The following is a 20,956-nucleotide window of genomic DNA, read 5'->3' as shown; positions in this document are numbered from 1 at the left end:
ACCCTGCGAAATTGTCGTAGATGTCGCAACATGCGATTTTTTCACTTTCCACAAATCATTGCTGAAAACGAATCGTCTTTAATTTTAATATAAACTACAGATCACTCGATGTGACGCCCCCGGCCGATTACTGACTGATAACTAAAAGCAGTTAAACACAAATTGTTTGTCAAGCAACAGCCGCGAAATATGCGATTATCACCGGCTTTTTGCGGCAAAAGAGGTTCACTTATCATATGTTAATATGAACAATCAACGTAATTTTGTTTTTGTTTACTTTTATGAAACCAAACGAAAAATATACGGAATGGGTAGATTAAAAAGCAACGCACCAACAAAGTTCGTTCGCCGGCTTTGGATTTTGGATCGAATGGCAATACGTAAATTGTGCACAATAATACGATTTGTGTGTGGAATAGTGATTTCGCTGGAGCAATGGCGCCACAGCACTTTCAACTGAGGCGTGACAAAAATTTGAAATGAGTATTGGTGTTGAACAACTAACGGTGATGACTCGCACCTTTCGAATAGCTGCTAATTTTATGCCATAATAAATCGATAAAATCCCCAATATTAACAGAAGCAACTCTTTGACGTCAAAGCTCCGGGAATGCAGACATTCCACTTTAGTATTATTTACGAAGCACAACAACCAAAAAACCAGCTGCCCCTTTTTCTGCGGTATTTCTCATCCCGGAGCATCATTTCGTTATATTGACTGGTTTTGTTATGCGTTTTTTGCCAGACTATTGTTGTATGCAAATCATTGCTAATAACAATAAATAAAGAAATTTGGAAGTAGCAAAAAACTGGGGAATACGAGTATTCGAGTGGATTAGGTAAAAAAGATAGGAATTTTTTAAATCGTGAATTTTTTGGTAGGCTGACTAATTAACAGGTTGGAAGCCGTATTGCTGACTTTATACCATATTAGGGTTATGGCTTTGGTTGTTTTTATTTATTTTTATGTTTTTGTTTTTGCGTAAATGTCTTATGTATGCAACTACTTATAAATATTTGTATGTTCTAATATAAATTTGTGCGCAGTATGAGCTTTACTGTGGCAAAAATATACTCGTATGTGGAGCAACAAACAAAAATCCTGTGGCTCCCATGACTAGGTCATGTCCCATGTCAGCGTTCCAACGCTGAAAGTATTTAATGCGATAACCGCAGGAGTCGGCGTAAAATTGTAAGCCCCTCCATTTGTGGAACAACATCAAGACGAACGCCACAAATAAGCGGAGGAGCTCAGACAAATACCCAAAAAGGGTGTAAGAGCCAATTATATACATATATATGCGAGTATATATAAATGCGGGTGGTGGCGCGCGAGAGAGTGAGGAGTGAAAACTTCACTCACTGCTTTTGATTGACCTTAGTTGAGAAAGACGGTGTTGGGTGTTTTCTTACCAAATAAAAATAATGTGAAGTAGTCGTTAAATGGCGAGAATTCACAGCACCGCGACCAAAAAAAAATTCTCCAAAATAAGTGCGATTTTTTACTTGCTTTACACTGGCAATTATGATACTATACCAAAATGAAATGATCTTTAAACTATAAAAAAAAACTAATGATAAAATTGCGTACTTGAAATTTTTTCAGAAATTCTGAGTAAATAGTTTGAAATTTGATGAAAATTTGCCGAATTCTTACACATTTTTTACAAAGTTTGAAACCTTGCTTTACCATAAACGGTTTTTATTGTAGAAGAAGAATTTAAACTAAAAATTAAATAAACAATTAATCAAAACTTGTGAAGCTGTGGAGGGTGTACACTTTCTTTTGGCATTAACTGTATATGTATATACTTTAAGTTGCAACCTAAAAGCTTAAATTTGTTTTTGATGATAAATGCCAAAGACTAAACTCTTTGGTATACAAGTTTTCTTTTTTTTGCTTCACTGTATGTTTAAATTAATAAAAATATCAACAAGAAGTAAAAAACAATATTCCCTACGAATGACAATGTGTGCTAATTAATTGTATGGCTAAACTTTCCACGATATATTTGAATGGGGGGCGGAGTGGAAGGGGCGTGGCACCGCCCACCACGCCCAATAGAAAGAGCAAGGTAACAACATTATAAAGATGTAAGTCCCAACCTCCTGGGTCCCTATAGCACCCCCAGGAAAAGCTAAAAAAATAGGTTTTTTACGATCGTATTTTCATCTTGTACTGAAATATCGTTAATTGTTAACCCAGCAAGCATTTAACTTAGGTTTTATAGTTCATAATATTTATGAAAATGTTGTATTATGGTAAAATATATAAGTGACGCTGAAATTTTGTTATTTGTATAAAAATTTTATTTTATAAACAGTTTGTTTTTTTTTTTTTGTAACATGTAACACACAGATATATACCAGGGCACTGTAGGGCTGAGCAACTTGCAAGAGAAGACACCTGTATGCCAAACATAAGTAATTTTATGGTGGCGGTACCTCTCGCAACTTGTAAGCTTCTTGTTATGGACACACTAATCAGTTTTGTAAATCAAAGCTGGATTATTGTGACTACCTGTGAAATTGCTAGCCAAAAAAAGGCCAAGGCTAAATCTACGTCTGTCCAAGAATATTATAAAATTGAGTAGATTTCCAATTAGGACCTTAGTAGGGGCCCTCACAGGACATTGTCTCAAAGGAAATCATGAAAGGAGATTAGGCGCCTACATGCATGATTTCTGTTGTAGCTGCAGGAATGAGGAGGAGTTGGAAACCTATTTTGCACACTCTAGCCAAAGCAGGAACCGATATTTAAGATCCTACTTATTAACGAATATAGATAATCTATACACTTGAGGTATCAACAACTTTCTACGCTTTGTCAAAAGCTCAGGATGGTTCAATATGGAGAGGGAAATGTAGCCCAGCCCCTGCGGCTCACAATGGAAACATTTTGTGGCTTAAGTGGCATCGCGGTCTCTATGTGCAATGCGGCTGCCAAACCTAACCTAACCTAACCTAACATGTATATATATACATACATATGTACATTTTCAAACAAAAAAACGCCGCAGGCTAATTTTTCTTCAAAATTTTCACTTTTTATGAAAATATTATTTTATCGCGATTTTTTAATATAAATTTTCATTATTTTTGAAAATAATGATTTATCGATTTATCGCGCGATCTTTTATTATAAATTTTCAATTTGTATGAAAATATTTTATCGCAATTTTTTAGTCCAAATTTTCACTATTTTTGAAAATCATGATTTATCGAAGGCCAAAAGTTAATTTAACTCTTTTAAAAACTACAAAGTTCTAAATAATCTCATTGTTGGTTACTGGGTTTTTTCTGTTTCGCTTCATTCTTTTCTCACTAACGTTCCTTTGACAGTTCGTGCTGCACATTTATTTTGCACTTTATTACAAATGTTTAGAAGAACATTTGTAATAAAAGAATTTTAATAAAACTCGTCGTATTATTACTTAAAAATAGCTTTAAATCAAATTTTGAATTAATAAAGTGTGTTTATAAGTGAATATTGTTACCTTTCTGTGTTTGTATTTAAGTAAAATGAGCGTCTGTAATAGGGCATTTTTTCAAGCTTATGCAAAGAAGATGTATTTTTAACGTTAAATATTGCTATTAATTCTTAATGATAACTTATAAAAAGTACTATGAATCAAAAGGCTGATATAGTGACTACATTTGTGTGTTATACTATAATTTCAAAATTCTACAATTATGCGTACATATGTATATTCTTAGATACATACATATACTCGAATACTTCAACCATTAGGACACAAATGATCGTTTAGGTTGCAGCGTCGGCCACCAGTCACACTACAGATACAACATTATTATCAACCATTGATTAAATTATATTTGGCATTACTCCATTTGTGGAAAAACATCAAGACGCACACCACAAATAGGAGGAGGAGCTCGGCCAAACACCCAAAAAAGGGTGCACGCGCCAATTATATATGTATATAAATATATATTACTTTAACGGTTCCTAAATTCTTCCATGAGTACGCACATTTGCACACAAATATACTGGAATACATTATACGCAATACGTGTAATTTGTTTGTGTAAAAATAAGGAAAAAGTTTGTTGTACATGCTTACATATGTATGCACTTATAAACATTGAAAAATTATGTACCTACATAAGTTTAGCTAATTGTTTGCACGCGCAAAGAGCAAATATGTTTTCTATTTCGCTTTTTTATACTCATGTCGCGTTGCGGCCACGATTGAGGTCAAGGTCGTTCTCAGTAGTGGCCGAGTGAGTAAAGAGCAAGCATTCTTAGCAGCAACTCGCTGACTACTTTGCACACACCCTCTTGGTGGCACTGCGTACGTTTCCCTCCCACATTGAGGCGAAACTGCATTTAATGAATAACAGTTGTTAGTAGGGCAATGTCAATTCGAAAAAGGTTAAAATGTGTGCTGTGCAGCTAAAGGGAAAGCTTCTTTCTATATTGTGACCCTTCAAATATCGTAAATTAGTAATAAAATGTAATCACAAATTTTCGAAACTGCCTATGGACCCATTAACCATCTACCCGCACTTCTTCACTCACTATTCACTTACCATGATTATTAAAAGTAGTTTTTGTGATTTGCGAACGACTTTAGTAATATTTTAGAAATATTTGTTGTTATGCTTTTGCAAATTCTACTGCACTGCTGCTCAGTTGTTTCTCGCCGCTATTTAAAAATTGTTTAGCTGTGGCAATTGAATTATGAATTGCACGAACGAATTTTCGCGATGCTAATGCCAATATTACACTTATTGGGAAGTGTGTGCACGTGAATTTTCCTCTCCTGCGAGATTTCGGATCAAAATTGATTATTCAAACAGTGACACTTCCGCTCACGACGAACGTTTGAAAATGACTGAAATTGTAGACAGGCAGCGCGGATGCAAGAAATTGTGAGCTACATATGTGTTTATTTGTTTCACATCGTCGCTAGCACTTTTCGTTTATGTATTTATTTTCTGCCCACGCCAATGAGGAAAATTCAGGATGCCTAGCAAATGTTTTTTATACAATTTGGTTTGAAGCTATCGGAAAATTTTTAAAATGTTATTGCACCGAACGGTGATTGAGTAAAACTATTTTAGCTGACTTAACAATCGGTACCATACGAGCGGTTTTTTGTTTTAACCAATAATAGAGAAATGTCAACAAAATTTATAGCTCCCACCCACGCTCATGCATTTGCTGTCCAGCAGCTTATATGTGTGCGTGTCGGGTGGCACACGTACTTGCTTCGTGTCACACATACTTGTTGTCGGCTTTTGCATGATGAAAATCACAAATTGTAGATATTAGCGTCATGCCCCCGACACGCACACATGTAAGCTGCTGGACAGCATGCATGAGCGTGAATCGAAGATATTAGAGCACCAAAAAAGAATTTTACTATTAAAAAATTATGCAAATGCAACCCTTCCCGCGGCTGATTAGCGCTGCCACTTTACTGTGATGTTGTAAAAAATTAGTGGCAGTTGAATTAAGTATTGATAACCGGAATAAAATTTAATTAGGAATTTTGAGCTCTTTTATTAAAATACTAGCAAATACAGAGAGTCCCTTGTTCTGTTGTTACGACAAAGCAGGCTATTATAACGCCATAATTTTTATTTTTCTTATCTTCTGTAAGAATAAAAGAAATGCTTGGATTTCCCACTTGAGAGCAAACGACATACATAAATCTAACTGATCGTGCGAAAAACACAGATTTCTGAGATTTAATTCACAAACTTGTAGTTATTGCTTGCCATTTTTATATTGCTATGGAGACGAACGGAAAACTATCAGCGTTTGAATCCAAATGGCATGCTTATGGGGAACATAGGAAACATCCTTTCTTTTTGAAAACTTCACTTGATAATGTTGGGCAACTGTTTATTTTTAAGCAAGTCTCGTTTCATTACAGGACCGGCGAAGAGAACTGTTGCAACAACAATAATTACTGGTGAACCAACTTAAGATGCCTTAGGTTAACTGAAAAGCCAAGTTATGCTTGCACTGAAAAACTGACCCTTAAAAAATAATCAAATAAAATAATTGCTGCGTACACTTTTGCTACGTGTTTGACCAAGCTCCTCCTTCTATTTGTCGTGTGCGTCTTGATGTTGCTCCACAAATGAAGGGACTAACAGTCCTAAGCCAATTTCGACGGTCAAAAGGTTTCTGTATAGACCTGTATGTGTCTGTGCGTGCACTCATGAGAGTGGATGCCGTTTCATTGCAGTCAGCGAGAGTGGCCTTACCTGAGTGAGGGGAAGAAGTTAGTTACGGTGAATAGGTGTGAGCACATGGACGGCGAGCATAATATATTTGTAACTATTAAACGAATTAATAAACATTTTAAATACACGTATTTGTGCGACTCGGTATTGGGTATAGATAATATAAAAGGTGAGTTATTACAATGGCGACAAGGATGGGATCGAAAAGATCAGATACATATATATATAAAAAAAAAAAAAAAAAAAATTAAATTAGATTTTCACAATTGGAAGTGGCGGCAGTGTCAGCCATTTTCTTTTGTGGATTTTGTTCAGACGAATACGTACTCGCTGAAGTTGCAGTATTGGTAACGAGAAAATGTTTTATAACAAATATTTCGCTAAAACTGAGACACATTAAATTGTGCTATTGATAAATAGATACGATAACCGAAAGTAACAAATCGGAGGTAGATTAAATAAACCTAAATTAGCACATTCAATTGTGCATATCAGAAATAATCAAAGGCGATCTAATTACCTGATTTCAGATTGCAAGTGACGAATTAAATTTTGTCTAGAGCAGACACGAAAGGTGACGAATTGAATTTTGTCAGTGGTGCAGGTGCTAAAGACACTGCAGTCGTTACAAACGAACCGAGTGGGAGGCAACCCAAAGGTAACAAATTTGCGCATTTAATTGGGCATTTAAAGGTGTAACTTAATTTGTTGATTTCAGCTAAAGTTGAAGCAGTACATTTAATTGTACAAAATGTCAGAAATCCGTCCGTTTCTGTGCGATAATATTGATAGAGCGCTGGTACGATCAGAATGGGAAAAGTGGCATAGGTCCTTCTCTTTATATCTTCAGGCAGAAGATATAAATGATGAAATAAAGAAAAAGAACAAACTGTTACATTTGGGCGGTCCACAGCTACAGGAAGTGGCATTTAATATTCCGGGTGCTTTGGTTGAATCCGATGGGAAGACAAATGTTTTCAAAGTACTGGTAGACAAGCTGGATGAATATTTTTCACCAAAACGTAACTCGACTTTTGAGAGGCACCTGTTTCGTAATCTGTCCCCTAGCGAGGGCGAGAATTTTAATAAATACTTGTTGCGGCTTAGAAATCAAGTGTCTAAGTGCGACTTTGGGAAAACTGCGTCGGAAATAATCGAAATTTGCGTGAAAGACAAAATTATTGACTCTTGGGCCCCTGTTGACCTTAAAAGGAAACTGCTCGAAAAGGAACAAAGTCTGAATGAAATAATCGAGTCCTGCCAAATCTACGAGCAAATCAGTAAGCAATCGGGGTCGATGTTCACAAAACCAAGCGAAGAAAAGGTCAACAGAATTTCAGCCAAAACATCCGGATGGAGACATGAGTTGGACGAGTGTATGAGATGCGGTCAAAAAGGTCACGGGAATAAAGACTTAAAATGTCCAGCGAGATTCCTAAAATGCAATAAATGTGGTCTGGTGGGACATTTCGCAAGAAAATGTAAGACCAAAAAGCGAAAACACAACAGCAGTGGACATAGTTCACCCAAAAAGCGGTCATCGGGGTCGTTTAGGGTGCGTAATGTAGAGGAAGAAAGCGAACCGGAAGAAGTTCGAGAGCTGAATTGCTTCAAGATTACAAATGACGCGTATGATGATGAAAACCTAAGATGTGACATTGGTGGTTGTGGCATACCAATGATTATTGACTCGGGTACGCGATTCAACTTGGTTAGCGAAAATGATTTTAAATCGCTAAAGAACAATGCAGCAGTTCTATGGAATGAACGAAATGACTCGTCCACTCATTTCAAAGCTTATGCGTCGAACCAAACACTTAGTGTCCTGCGGGTATTCGAAGCACCAATAGGAATACGTAATATAGAAAGAATTGCTACCTTCTATGTGATCAAAAATGGATGTCAGTCACTATTAGGGCGCGACACGGCAACGAAGCTAGGGGTGCTGAGACTGGGAACAAACGTAAACCGTGTGGATAGAGTAGAACCTTTCCCAAAGATGCTTGGGGTGGAAATTAAATTATCAATAAATCCAGATGTTAAGCCGGTACAACAGGCAATGCGACGAGTCCCTGTGGCGTTGGAGAAGAAGGTCTAAGATAAAATAGACCACATGCTTGCACTGGATATAATCGAGCCAGTGTCGGGACCCACATCGTGGATTTCACCAATAGTGATCGTCTTCAAAGAAGGGGGCGAAATGAGACTGTGCATCGATATGCGCAGGGCAAATCAAGCCGTATTACGCGAGAATTATCCACTCCCCACCTTTGAGGTATTTATGACCAAACTAAGAGGAGCCAAATTCTTTTCAAGAATTGACCTGAAATGGGCATACCACCAGTTAGAGTTGCACAAGTCCAGTCGCCACATCACGACGTTTATCTCACACAAGGGCGTTTTTCAGTACAAGAGACTGATGTTTGGAATAAACTCAGCTCCTGAAATATTTCAACGCGTGATAGAAAAGCTTTTATGCTCGTGCAAAAACGCACTAAATTACATAGATGATATCATCATATTCGGAAGAACAGAGCTGGAACACGATGAAGCCGTCAAAAAAGTGGTAGACGTATTCAAAAACAACAATCTCCTACTGAATGAAGCGAAATGTGTGTGGAAGGTAAGGCAACTCAAGTTTCTTGGCCATTTGATATCCGATGGGGGCATCGCACCAGATCCTAGTAAAGTCCAGACGATCAGGGATTTTCGGGCTCCACAATCAAAGGAAGAGTTGAGGAGTTTCTTAGGGTTGGTAACGTACGTAGGCAAATTCATCCCCGATCTCGCCAGCACGACTGAATCGCTAAGATGTTTATTGAAACTAAATTGCAAGTTCACTTGGGGTGAACCCCAAAAAGATGCGTTCAACAAACTAAAACTCGCACTCTCTGAGATACCTAAGTTGGCATATTTTGACCCTAACAAAAAAACGCGGGTCATAGCGGACGCTAGTCCAGTTGCGCTAGGCGCGGTATTGTTGCAAACCGATCTCGCTGGCGAAGCCCAAGTCATATCATTCGCAAGTAAAAGTCTTTCAGACACAGAGAAGCGATACTCTCAAACGGAAAAAGAGAGTCTGGCACTGGTGTGGGCGGTCGAGAGGTATTACTATTACCTGATGGGGTTGGAATTCGAGCTAGTCACTGACCATAAGCCGCTAGAGACAATCTTCAAGCCGACGTCGAAACCACCTGCTAGGATAGAGAGGTGGCTCCTTCGGTTACAGCCTTTCAAATTTAAGGTCATATATCGGCCAGGCAAAGAGAATATTGCAGACTCCGTGTCAAGGCTCTGCAAAGTCGTGAATGCAAGCACTTTTGACAACGACCACAACCATAACATTTTTCACATTGTCGAGAGCTCCATACCTTCAGCTATGGGAATATGCGAGATTGCGAAGGAAAGTACCAAGGATCAGGAATTGGTAAATGCTGCATCATACGTGAAAGATGGCTTGTGGGAGACGGACAAAACTAGCACGTTTTATCCATTCCGGTACGAATTGTCAGCGGTAGGCGACATCTTACTTCGAGGCACTCGAATCGTTATACCAAAAACCTTAAGAGAGCAAACGCTACAGCTGGCCCATGAAGGACATCCGGGGGAATCGGCCATGAAGCGGAGATTACGGTCCAAAGTGTGGTGGCCATTAATAGACAGAGATGCGGAATCATTTGTGAAAAGATGCGTAGATTGCTTACTAGTTTCTCAGCCAAATAAACCAGCACCAATGCAAAGGCACTCGTTCCCGAATGGACCATGGCAATGCGTGGCCACTGATCTTCTCGGTCCACTCCCAAATGATGAATACGTATTGGTATTGATCGACTATTATTCCCGATATCAAGAGGTCAAGTTCACTAAAAGAATTACATCTGAAGTCATAATTTCCATTCTGCGAGAAATTTTTAGTCGGTTGGGGATACCAAATTCATTAAGAGCGGACAACGGCCGGCAGTTTGTGAGCGCGGAGTTTAAGAGTTTCTGTCAAACCCACAACATGGAACTAATCACAACCCCTCCATACTGGCCGCAGGCTAATGGAGAGGTCGAAAATATGAACCGCTCGTTAGTGAAACGGTTAATAATAGCACACAACAACAAAAGAGACTACAAGAAGGAAATTCAGGACTTTACGCTCATGTACAATGTTACCCCTCACGGTACAACTGGGACATCACCATCTGAACTTTTGTTCAACCGCGTTATCAGAGATAAGATCCCGGGGATACAAGACTTGACAGGCGATATGCTGGATTCAGCGGCCAGAGACTTAGACATGATCAACAAATGGAAGGGGAAAGAGAAGGCAGATACGAAGCGCGGAGTGAAAGAACCTGATATTGAAGTGGGAGATAAAGTGCTTCTACGAAATGTTATATTCCCACACAAACTCACACCAACGTTCGATCCAACGGAGTATGTAGTAAAGGAAGTGAATGGAAACGAGGTGACGATAGCGGCGAATGGGAAGTCGTTGAGAAGAAACATAAGCCATGTAAAAAGACTGCCGGTTACCAAAAACGCTAATCCTTCTGTTTCAGGAGAACACCAAAACGCCGCAGGATTAACCACACCGGTTACTACCACGACAACAGTACCAGCGAAGGTCGCAAGTGACATGGTTCCACAAAGCGAGGCGTCGTCAGCAAGACCGCATAAGGCTGTAACAGTTTCATCATCAACAATTCCTACTGCCTCAAATTCATAGCTGGAAAGAAGACTCAAAAATAAGGAAGAGATGTATAGACCTGTATGTGTCTGTGCGTGCACTCATGAGAGTGGATGCCGTTTCATTGCAGTCAGCGAGAGTGGCCTTACCTGAGTGAGGGGAAGAAGTTAGTTACGGTGAATAGGTGTGAGCACATGGACGGCGAGCATAATATATTTGTAACTATTAAACGAATTAATAAACATTTTAAATACACGTATTTGTGCGACTCGGTATTGGGTATAGATAATATAAAAGGTGAGTTATTACAGTTTCTATGAGCAGCTTTTTCATGACAGAAATGCACTCGGAGGCGCCTGCTGAGGGCCGACTACTACTAGAAACGTCTTCTAATATTTGATGTTCTTACATGGAGATTCGAATCTACGTACTCCAAAAATGGTAGCCACGCACCCACTCATTCGGCTACGGCGGCCGTTGTTGTGGTCCTTAGGAATTCAAAACATCATAAGGATAGTTACCAATTTATTTGAATTCTTAACGATATTAATTGATTTATACGTTTGTATGTTTGTTTGAATTTACAGCACATTTGCATATAAGAAAGTTGTCTATATGGAAGAAATGGATATAAGAAAGCTTTTGCCTTCACCAAGTAGTTTTCTATAATGCGAAGTTTTCAGAAAAGAAATAAATGCATTAAATAAATGTTAACAATTTCGTCAAAATTGAAAGAGTCGTGTCAGTCATAGAAAGCACACAAACATATATCCTCTTTTATATATGTACATATTATTAACATTTCGAAAATGACTCAGCTTTAAACTTGCATAACAGCTTATGAACTAAAGTTTAAGATAATCAGCTGAAATAATACACAAACGCTTGTATTTGCTTGGATTCTGCCACGGAAACTACCAGAAGCGGCACTGGGTATTTCTGCAAATTATATGTGTGAGCTATTTCTGCGTGCGTAGGGAACGGTTCTTGCACTCCTAGTATCAGTAAGCGAAACGTTGGTGGTTTTGGTGCGCTTTTTTTGAAGCCATCATTGTGTAGGTATAAATCGAAAGTAATTTGTAAATTGCGCAACTCATCCTCATTACTTGTGGCCCTGTCACCCATTTCGATTATATCGAATTTGGCGAACGCCGTTTTAAATTCTTTGAACTCTGGCTCATCTTTGAGACAATCCAGAAAACTTTTTTGGCTAGAAGCTATTTCTAAACATCTTCGTTTAATTTCTATGGCGTTCTCAGTTTCATCGCCCGTGGCTTTTCGTTTTCCTGTTGACACTATTTTCCGATCAAAACTTATTGCTGATGAATTGTCCTCTTCCATTGGTTTTTGTGCTGGTACTTCCTGTTTTGTAATACACTCCTTGATATGCTTTATTTCTTTTTTGACTTTGACAAAGTCTGCCGATTTTTTCACATATTCTGGTATTGCTCTATTATTTACAATGCTTAATGCGAGTGCCCAAGCACAATCCTCTTTCGTAGGCTCGTCTTGATTGTAATAGGCCACGTTTTGGTGGCGCACTAATATATAGCCAATGCGCGTGAGATGGGAGTAAACAAGATATTCATTAAATTTCGTACTAGGCGACTCTCCGAGCAACAGCAAATAAGCCTGTTCCACCGACATTATCATTGTGCAGTACTCTAACTGCAGACGATCCTGTTGGCACATTTGTGTACACAATTAAAAACCATTAGGCAAATATTAATGCATTATTTACCATTTCTAAAAGAAATAAAGCTTCGTAATTTTCCAAAAAGGCACGTCCTCCATGACTATAGCCAAAATGACCAAATTTTCCATCTTTACGCAAGACGTGCACAGCCTTCTCGTCTGCATCCCAAGCAGCCAGCGCTCGGCCGCCCAACCGATCTATGCGTGGCATTGAAAGTTTTCTACGTAAATCATCTAAAATAGAATAAACCAATGGTTTAAATAAATTTCCTTGCGCTGTGATTTTTATTTGAAATACCATAGAGTTTATTAAGTTCTAGGGCTTCTTCCTCGGTGCCTTCGGATATTGTACGTTTGGGTCCAAACGGACAATTCATGTCAATTTTAGAGCAGCGATTTTATAATTTAAACTTTTAATTAAAACATAGGGCACGTTTGACTTATTTCAATAAAAATTTCTTAATGCAGCCGATTAAAGTGTAAATGATAGAAGTTGGTAAGCAAAACAAAAAAGAAGGAACATCACGCAGCAGAAGAACGATGAAAATAGTGCTGCCACATCTGGAAAATTTGAAGGTTGAATTTATAGCTCTTAAATATCTCAATTTGCAGTCTCCACGCTTTCGTCGATATCAACTTTCGTTAAGTGGTGAAGGGTTGTAATCTTACATTGTTATACCCAACAACAACAGCCAATTCAATATGTATAGCGTTTGTATTCAATAAAATATTGCTTAGTCTAATAACAAATAAACAAAATAATAATAAAATTAAAGAACCACAAAAACAAAAAATTCTTATCATACAAAACCATTTCCCCGTTCGGGGGCGAGATAAAACTGTAGGTCCCTCCATTTGCGGAACAACATCAAGACGTACACACAAATTAGAGGAGGACCGCGGCTAACTCCCAAATAAATGATGTAAACGCAAAGTATATGTATGTATTTACAAATATGTATATATTCTAATAACAATTGTTATAAGAAATTATAACCTAATTATTTATACATACACATACATAATAGGTGTTAGACTGATATTCTCTTCCAATGTGCTGATCTTGTTTCATATATGTAACGCCCTTCAGTTTCGCACCGCCTTCTAATGATATATAGATGGTCTTTATGAGAAGATTTTCCATGGCGATTTACGCTTGGGCGTTTGCCCATGTATCCTTAGGGGTGATACTGCAGTCTAAAATTTTTCTTGTAGTCTCATATAAAGATTGTCGATAGTTGATGTTATATACAGATAAATGGATATGGTCTAAGAAGCCATTTTTTTCGCCTAAAGGATTGAGTTGAAGCTAATGTATAGAGCAAAGACCAATTCTTTGTTATGAATAAATTTCTATCGATATATACATTTATATGCCTTCATTCAATCAATGCCCATCACGCATCTTAAATAAAGTACCAATTATAAAAATAAAAAAAAAGAGGTGTGTGTGTCAGCTCCGACACGCGACTGGAGTTTACTCCTTAAGAACGATTACCGTGATATTTAAAAATATATTTAATATGCAAAAGGAGTAAATGAAGACCTTTTCTATATTGCTGGAAAAATATAAATTTATTTATTCTATTCGCAATAGTAAGCCACCTGGAATGAACAATTTTTTTGGGGTTTTTCTTTTTTAAGCTGTCGTTGCAATGTCCACTTATAATAGCACTACAAATATCAAATAGGTATTTCTGAAATCTTTTTCACTGGATATATCTGGTAGTGTGAATATAATTGGTTTATAATTGACGAAAGAAAGCTTCTCACAATCCTTCAATTTTTTCTCTATTTCACCGTTAAAGCTTTCAGACGTAGAGCCATCAATGTATTCAAACAAATGTCTAAGCGGTAGTTCATTGGGGTGTAATTGGCAGATGAACCATTGTAAGGGTTTTTGAAGACAATCTCCTCCAAAGGTTCAGACGATATCACTGATATATGTAGGTTCTCAACGAACGTACAAGCACTAGATAGGAAACGGAAATAAGCACCAAAATGAGGGCAGTGTTATTTCTGACTAGAAATTAGCAACCACAAGGAAATATATATTTCCTACAAGTTTACACCAACAACCAAGCGCTACATGGCAGGCAGTGCTATTTCTCACTGGAAATTAGGAACCACAAGGAAAATATATTTCCTACAAGTTTGCACCAACAAAGTAGCGCCACAAGGTAGGCAGTGCTTTTTCTCACTAGAAATTAGCACCCACAAGGAAAATATATTTCCTACAAGTTTGCACCAACAAAGTAGCGCCACAAGGTAGGCAGTGCTTTTTCTCACTGGAAATTAGGAACCACAAGGAAATATATATTTCTGACAAGTTTGCACCAACAACGAAGCGCTACAAGGTAGGCAGTGCTATTTCTCACTGAAAATTAGGAACCACAAGGAAAATATATTTCCTACAAGTTTGCACCAACAACCAAGCGCCACAAGGTATGCAGTGCTTTTTCTCACTAGAAATTAGCACCCACAAAGAAAATATATTTCCTACAAGTTTGCACCAACAAAGTAGCGCCACAAGGTAGGCAGTGCTTTTTCTCACTGTAAATTAGGAACCACAAGGAAAATATATTTCCTACAAGTTTGCACCATCAAAGTAGCGCCACAAGGTAGGCAGTGCTTTTTCTCACTAGAATATAGAAAAAGGGCAACACGTCACTTTCGTCAGCGTACACTTCCGGTGATTCACACGATTTTACTACCCATAATTTTCATACCATGGGCTTTATATATCGTTTCTTAAGGAGTAAACTCCAAAAAATTATTGGCGCGTACATTTCTGGAAGGTGTTTGGTCGAGTTCCTCCTCTTATTTATGGTGGTATTGATATTGTTCCACAGATGAAAATATATACTATATACGCCACCTCTCCGTTAGAATTGGAGAGTACCTCTCCTAGCCGTTTGATACCAAACGAGGTTTCTGACAGGGTGACTCGCTGTCGTGTGACTTCTTTACCCTGATGTTGGAGAGGATCGTGCGAGCCGCAGAACTTAATCGCTCAGGCGCGTGCGCATCGGCACCCATGTCACTGTTGACAGTTATAATTTCGAGGTTGTAAAAGACTTCATTTATTTAGGAACCAACATTAACACCGATAACAATGTCAGCCTAGAAATCCAACGTAGAACCTCTCTCTTGCCAACAAGTCCTACTTTGAACTAAGCAGGCAACTGAGTTGTAAAGCCCTTTCTCGACGAACAAAACTAACACTCTAAAAGGCTCTCGTCATGCCCATCCTAACGTATGGTGCAGAAATTTGGACGATAACAACATCCGATGAGGCGTCACTTGGAGTTTTTGAGAGAAAGATTTTGTGGAAAATTTTTGGACCTTTGTACGTTCATGACGGCGAGTATCGTAGGCGATGGAACAAGAATCTGTAAGAGTTTTACGACGACATAGACATAGCGCAGCCAATAAAGACCCAGCGGCTACGTTGGTTGGCTCATGTCGTCCGAATGGCTCCGACTCTGAAAGTATTCGATGCGGTACTAGCTGGTGGTAGTAGAAGAAGATGGAAGAGGAAGGTCTTCTCTGCGTTGGAAAGATCAGGTGGAGAAGGACTTGGCTTCACTTGTTGTTTCCAACTGGCGCCAGTTAGGACGAGAAAGAATGGACTGGCGCGCTTTGTTGAAATCGGCCAATATCGCTTAAGCGTTTATCACGCCAATGGAGAAGAAGAAGAAGAGGAAGGTATACTAGAAGGCTTGGTTAAGCTAACATTGAATCTTACAAAGTAATTTAAGGAAAAAATTTGAATCAAATCAGCCGAAAGCTTTCGGAATGACGAAAATATTTCTTACCCGGCACTAGATTGCGATCCACAGTACTCGAGCATAATATTATCACAGGATAATAAACAGTTCAAGTGAACATTGGCTGCTTAAATGGCCAATAGGTATGCACTCCCTTCTGTTAAAGTCACTACGACTCTGTGCTCGAAATCTGCTAAGATCTGCTTGTTGCTAAATAACTTACGTGTTCCAAAGCTATTAAATTAACTGCACAAATTCTATAAATCTATATAATACTTCCAACATTTATTTCGATTCGTTGTATCCTTAGTAAAATTGGAACAATACTTTTCCAAAGCCAAACGACTTTCAACAAAAAAATTATCAATTACACACTTAAAATAGTACATCTGTACATACATACAAACATTTTTCGTTAGTAAATTGGAAAAGGGTGTCGATATTGTGTTGATGCATAGTTAACCCTTATCTTTTTACCAGCGCATTTACATACCGCATATACTTTTCAAAAGTGACACAACTCAAAATTAAAGAAAAAAACACCAGTTTTTTTACATTTTATACAATCAAAAGTTTCCTTACATTTTATACAATCAAATTGCACATCTTTAATAGCCAGCAAAGAAGCAACGCAGTTTCTGTTGTAAATTTCTGTCAGCACGGTTATGTTTCTCCGCGTACTGTAATAAGTGACCCTTTTGCGTTTTCTGGCAAACCAAAAAATTGATTTGTATCTTCGTTGAAAAATATGTGCGATATGCGTATGCTACCTGCATACTCCTTGAGGCTTTTAATCGTACTGCGCGTGGAGTTTGAGTACTTAGAAATTACTTTTGCATGAAACTCAAAAGAAACGAAAGTCTCTTGCGTCACAGTGTTCGAAGCGAAGTTGGAATTTGAATTGTTCCCAACTCAAATGCTTAGACATCTGCTTCCTCGCGCTTTCCGTTCGACTGTATAACCTCTATTTAGAAATTTAATACCTTGCATTGGCTTTTGTATTTGTAAAACTACCAAACTATAATTCTGCCGGAGGTGGGTGCGGTTGCTTGTGCTAAAATTAACCCTGGTAATTCGTCAGCATCTAAATCGTTACTAAATGTGTGTAATAACAGAATAAATACAATATAATTAATTTTCACAATTTTGTTTTCTTTTTCAAAAGTCAGTTGTGGGAATATATGCAGTAAAATGCTTTGCGTATAGCAAGGCGAATCCTATACAAGGTGATATCAGTAGAACAGCTGATATGTTTTTCTTGCGATTGGGTGGTTTGAATATCAATATAAGCCTTTTTTGTGTTTTATTGGCTTGCCTACACTGTGATTGAAATTTTGGCATACAAACCACCAAACTGCAAAAACAAATTTTGTACATGTACATTTCGTTTTTTCTTTAATACTAACTATCTATCACCTTGTATGCATTCGCCTTTCTTTGTATGTGAGTAGCTTAGAGAAGAAGAGAGAATGTTAGTGCACAATGAGAATAGCAGTGAGAGGATCACAAAATACTTTACAATAAATAAATAGGTGAAGAAAAGAAACAAAAGGAATTTTAGTGGCGGTTACAATTTAATGTTCGTTAATTTTTTCTATCTACTAACTCTATGTATGGTGTTTTTTGTTTTTCTTGTTTTTGTTTTGGAAAATGGAAATTATTAATAAATATTAAAAAGTCGACTTTGTGCTTAAAAATAACATTTTTTACAGCTAATTAAAAGAATACATTGAAGAGCAGTTCACGCTCACAAACACATGAATTTGCAACTGACCCACACACATGTATGTATGTATGAATGTAGGTTATCAATGACCAACACATCGGTTAATTGGAGTGTTACTGATATGCGACGCTTTTTGACGGTTACATGAGTTGAACGTTTTTTGTTTGTTTCAATTTGTTGGGCGGTGATTTTGCACATTCAGAGCTTATTTATTGCACACATATGCGTGTTCAAACAGTTCACAGTTCAGTAATGGAAATCCAAGCTAGGTGACACTGGGATGCAGTTGCGTGGGAGAGAGACACGTTAAAATAGGCGTAAACGTGCACGACGATTTCAGGCAATAGTCGCAACAAATAGACGATGTTCTCTTATGGTCTACGAAAAATAAAAAAAAACAAAAACAAAGACAAAATTGAAATCAAAGGAGAAAATTATTGGTTATACATGTAGAGAATTGAGAAAAATGACAAATTTTGTGTTAAAAAGCAAAGTGTTTTAAAGTAAATAGGTAACAAACAAATAAAAAATGATGAACGCTAAATAGTTAGAATTACAAAAAAGCAATTTGTAGTACAAAAGAAAGCCACAATAAGGATAGTAAACGTTGAGAGTAAGCAAAAGCGGTTGGGAAAATAAATATGAGTACCCTAATCCCGAACAGTTTTTCTTTACTAATAAAACTTTTATAAAATTATGGCAGTAAACGAAATATTCAAGATGCGAATTCAATTTAGCACAAACACTTGAATTTAAGAATTATTTAAAAAAATTTTAAGCCATCTGCGCCGGCCGAGTGAGTCTAACAACTCGCTTTAACTACGAAAACTGCATTGTAAGTAAAAAAGGTTGCCTACAAAAAAGTGAAATAAAGTTTGTAATATGCAATACATCTTTTTTGAGCAATTTTAACAAAAATAAAAAAAATTTCATAGTCTTAAAGTTCACTTTACTTTCACAAACTACTTAATCAAAAACCTTGAATAGCGTTAGACGATTTTTAAAACTTCGAAAAATCAACAGTTTGTTATAAAATTACAAAAACAAAAAAAATACATCAAAAGCTTTGTGAAATATTTAACAAACACTTTTTATGTGATTTGCGCTTTATATCAACCATTAGAACGGAGCTTAAAAATTGATGCATTGTTAACCGTAAAAGCAATTTTGAAAATCCAAAAATCAATAGTCTTCTAGTATCTGCATATAATAACTCTTGAAATATTTACTAAAATTTTGTATGTAACTTTGGCAGAAAAAAGTTTCAAAAACCCTTAAAGCTCAGTTTATTTAGAGCTGGCTTACAAACTGCGTGGCAGCAAATAATTTTATAACTCCTTTAAAATCCGATATTTGTGCAAAATACACGCATAAAAAGTGTGTGCCACTTTTAATAAAATTTTTAAAGCCACACACAAATATATTTTATTTATAATAAAAAATAAAAATAAAAAAAGTGGCATTTAAAACCTAACTTGACCAACTCAATACAAAATTAGTATTGCTGCTACAGTAAAAAAATATATGTACATATACACATGCAACTGCTCTCAACTTATCTAAGCGTGAAAAAGTGTGAACAATTAGTTCTCTTGCGAATTGCATTTTCACAACCTGCAGTTAAGCCAAGCCATATGGCATCTCTGCCTGATTAGCTGAAGCCGCCCGCGCTTTGGGTATGAAATAATCTTTTTATTTTCAAATTAATTCTTTTTAAATAAATGCAAATTGTTTTTTTTTTTGGTTTTTTATATTTTATGTTTTATTTTCACTTAAAGCCAATCGTATTTTGCAATAAATCGTTGGTCATTTTTTTATATTTTTTTTTTATATTCAAACAACATCTTTATGTAAAATTGTTGCTTTTTAGACATTTTTAATGCTCGTTTAAATTTAAAATCATTATACAGCGTTTGTTAATTAAAGTTTATAGAAAAAATATCACTTACAGAGTTATTTTTCTAATATAAAATATTTTTTTTTTAATCAATCTGTTAATAATATATTAATATTTATTTATTTTTTTTATTTTTCAATTAAATCCATTCAACTTAAGGCCTATCTGTATTTGCTTGTTTTTATCATTAGCAAAATTCTTTGAGTTTATGCAAATATTTGTTTAGTGCCTAAATTAGGAGTTCTGTACTTGACAAACGGACGGTTTATATACAAACAACAACAAAAATTAAATAAAATTAAAAACAACAGAAGAATGGAGGAAGGATATAATTGCAAATAATTTTCGTCCTACAGACTAACTTAGTACGAGTAATTTTTTGATACTCAAAACTTTGATATTGTATTTTTTTTATTTTTCAGATATTTTTTTTTTATAGTTATAATGCTTTCTTTTTTGATTTCTAACACAATGTCTCGGATAAACAACATATCCAATGTTTGTAGCTTTAAATCTAACTAGTAATAAAAAACAACTTTTTGAAACAAAAGCATTCAAAATCATTCAATAATAACCTAACTACATACAATATAGAATACTAATCACAAGGCAAATAGATACTTGTCGGTTAGTTTTGCTATCACTCGCTCGATTACTCAATTACTCAATTAATAAGCTAATTGTCATGCGCTTTTCATACTCAGGCTCACGATCCAAGCTCTCGATTTTCAGCGAGTTGTTCAAAAAACGTTTTGGAAAAGGGGAGTAGGCGCATTTGCGCAGTAACTTGACTCTTTGTATGCGCATGGTACAATACCTATGTAGTTAGTCATTTGAATTACAAAGTGTTTGTTGTTATCCTGTGTTACTCAGAGAAACTGTTTGAAAGCGCGGCAAGTGGCTGGGGGAAATTGAGAAAAGACTTTGTTATGTGGGGCTCAAAAGAGAGGCGCGAAAAGGAGTATTTAAAT

At 36.7% G+C, this 20,956-nt stretch overlaps 5 protein-coding genes across 15 annotated transcripts in view; 2 read left to right on the top strand and 3 right to left on the bottom strand.

Moving 5' to 3' along the window:
- The window catches only part of LOC128860300 (adenylate kinase isoenzyme 1), a 34,125-nt gene extending 29,040 nt beyond the window's left edge, over positions 1-5,085 (bottom strand). Inside the window, exon 1 of one of the 2 annotated variants that reach the window (XM_054097742.1) lies at positions 4,555-5,085. In XM_054097742.1, the coding sequence (XP_053953717.1) occupies positions 4,555-4,557 (3 nt within the window). In that variant the 5' untranslated portion in view covers positions 4,558-5,085. The remainder of the gene's footprint in view (positions 1-4,554) is intronic. The other variant, XM_054097743.1, reaches the window with a different exon arrangement.
- An 872-nt stretch (positions 5,086-5,957) lies between these two features.
- Positions 5,958-8,557, top strand: LOC128860298 (uncharacterized). Its single transcript, XM_054097739.1, has 2 exons — positions 5,958-6,880; positions 6,941-8,557. Exon 2 carries the CDS (start codon positions 6,974-6,976, stop codon positions 8,318-8,320), a length of 1,347 nt encoding a protein of 448 aa, XP_053953714.1. The 5' UTR covers positions 5,958-6,880; positions 6,941-6,973; the 3' UTR covers positions 8,321-8,557.
- On the top strand, positions 8,336-10,936 carry LOC128861095 (uncharacterized protein K02A2.6-like). Its single transcript, XM_054098989.1, has one exon. The coding sequence runs from the start codon at positions 8,336-8,338 to the stop codon at positions 10,934-10,936; it is 2,601 nt and encodes an 866-aa protein (XP_053954964.1).
- A 473-nt stretch (positions 10,937-11,409) lies between these two features.
- Positions 11,410-13,101, bottom strand: LOC128860299 (uncharacterized). The gene is made up of 3 exons (XM_054097741.1): positions 12,891-13,101; positions 12,639-12,826; positions 11,410-12,577 (listed from the first exon to the last, which is right to left on the bottom strand). The coding sequence occupies exons 1-3, from the start codon at positions 12,967-12,969 to the stop codon at positions 11,759-11,761; spliced, it is 1,086 nt and encodes a 361-aa protein (XP_053953716.1). The 5' UTR covers positions 12,970-13,101; the 3' UTR covers positions 11,410-11,758.
- A 3,516-nt stretch (positions 13,102-16,617) lies between these two features.
- LOC128860293 (NAD(+) hydrolase sarm1) overlaps positions 16,618-20,956 on the bottom strand; it is a 158,139-nt gene continuing 153,800 nt past the window's right edge. For 8 of the 10 annotated variants that reach the window (XM_054097724.1, XM_054097725.1, XM_054097727.1 and 5 more), the window contains one exon: positions 16,618-17,457. In XM_054097724.1, coding sequence (XP_053953699.1) covers positions 17,373-17,457 — 85 coding nt within the window. In that variant the 3' untranslated portion in view covers positions 16,618-17,372. Of the gene's footprint in view, positions 18,467-20,956 lie in introns of all 10 variants that reach the window. The other 2 variants (XM_054097733.1, XM_054097728.1) reach the window with 2 other exon arrangements.

This window comes from Anastrepha ludens, chromosome 4, assembly GCF_028408465.1.
Source record: "Anastrepha ludens isolate Willacy chromosome 4, idAnaLude1.1, whole genome shotgun sequence".
Taxonomy (NCBI): domain Eukaryota; kingdom Metazoa; phylum Arthropoda; class Insecta; order Diptera; family Tephritidae; genus Anastrepha; species Anastrepha ludens.
The sequence above is the reverse complement of the archived record's forward strand: the minus strand, read 5'-3'. Positions and strand labels throughout refer to the sequence as shown.

What these genes read in the sequence shown, in the direction of transcription:
- LOC128860298 (XM_054097739.1), top strand. Translation starts at nt 6,974, where the DNA reads ATGTCAGAAATCCGTCCGTTTCTGTGCGATAATATTGATAGAGCGCTG.
- LOC128861095 (XM_054098989.1), top strand. Translation starts at nt 8,336, where the DNA reads ATGCTTGCACTGGATATAATCGAGCCAGTGTCGGGACCCACATCGTGG.
- LOC128860299 (XM_054097741.1), bottom strand. Translation starts at nt 12,969, where the DNA reads ATGAATTGTCCGTTTGGACCCAAACGTACAATATCCGAAGGCACCGAG. An exon ending in AGAACTTAATAAACTCTATG is followed by an intron (nt 12,827 to 12,890) that starts GTATTTCAAATA and finishes ATTCTATTTTAG; the next exon opens with ATGATTTACGTAGAAAACTT. An exon ending in CTTTATTTCTTTTAGAAATG is followed by an intron (nt 12,578 to 12,638) that starts GTAAATAATGCA and finishes ATGTGCCAACAG; the next exon opens with GATCGTCTGCAGTTAGAGTA.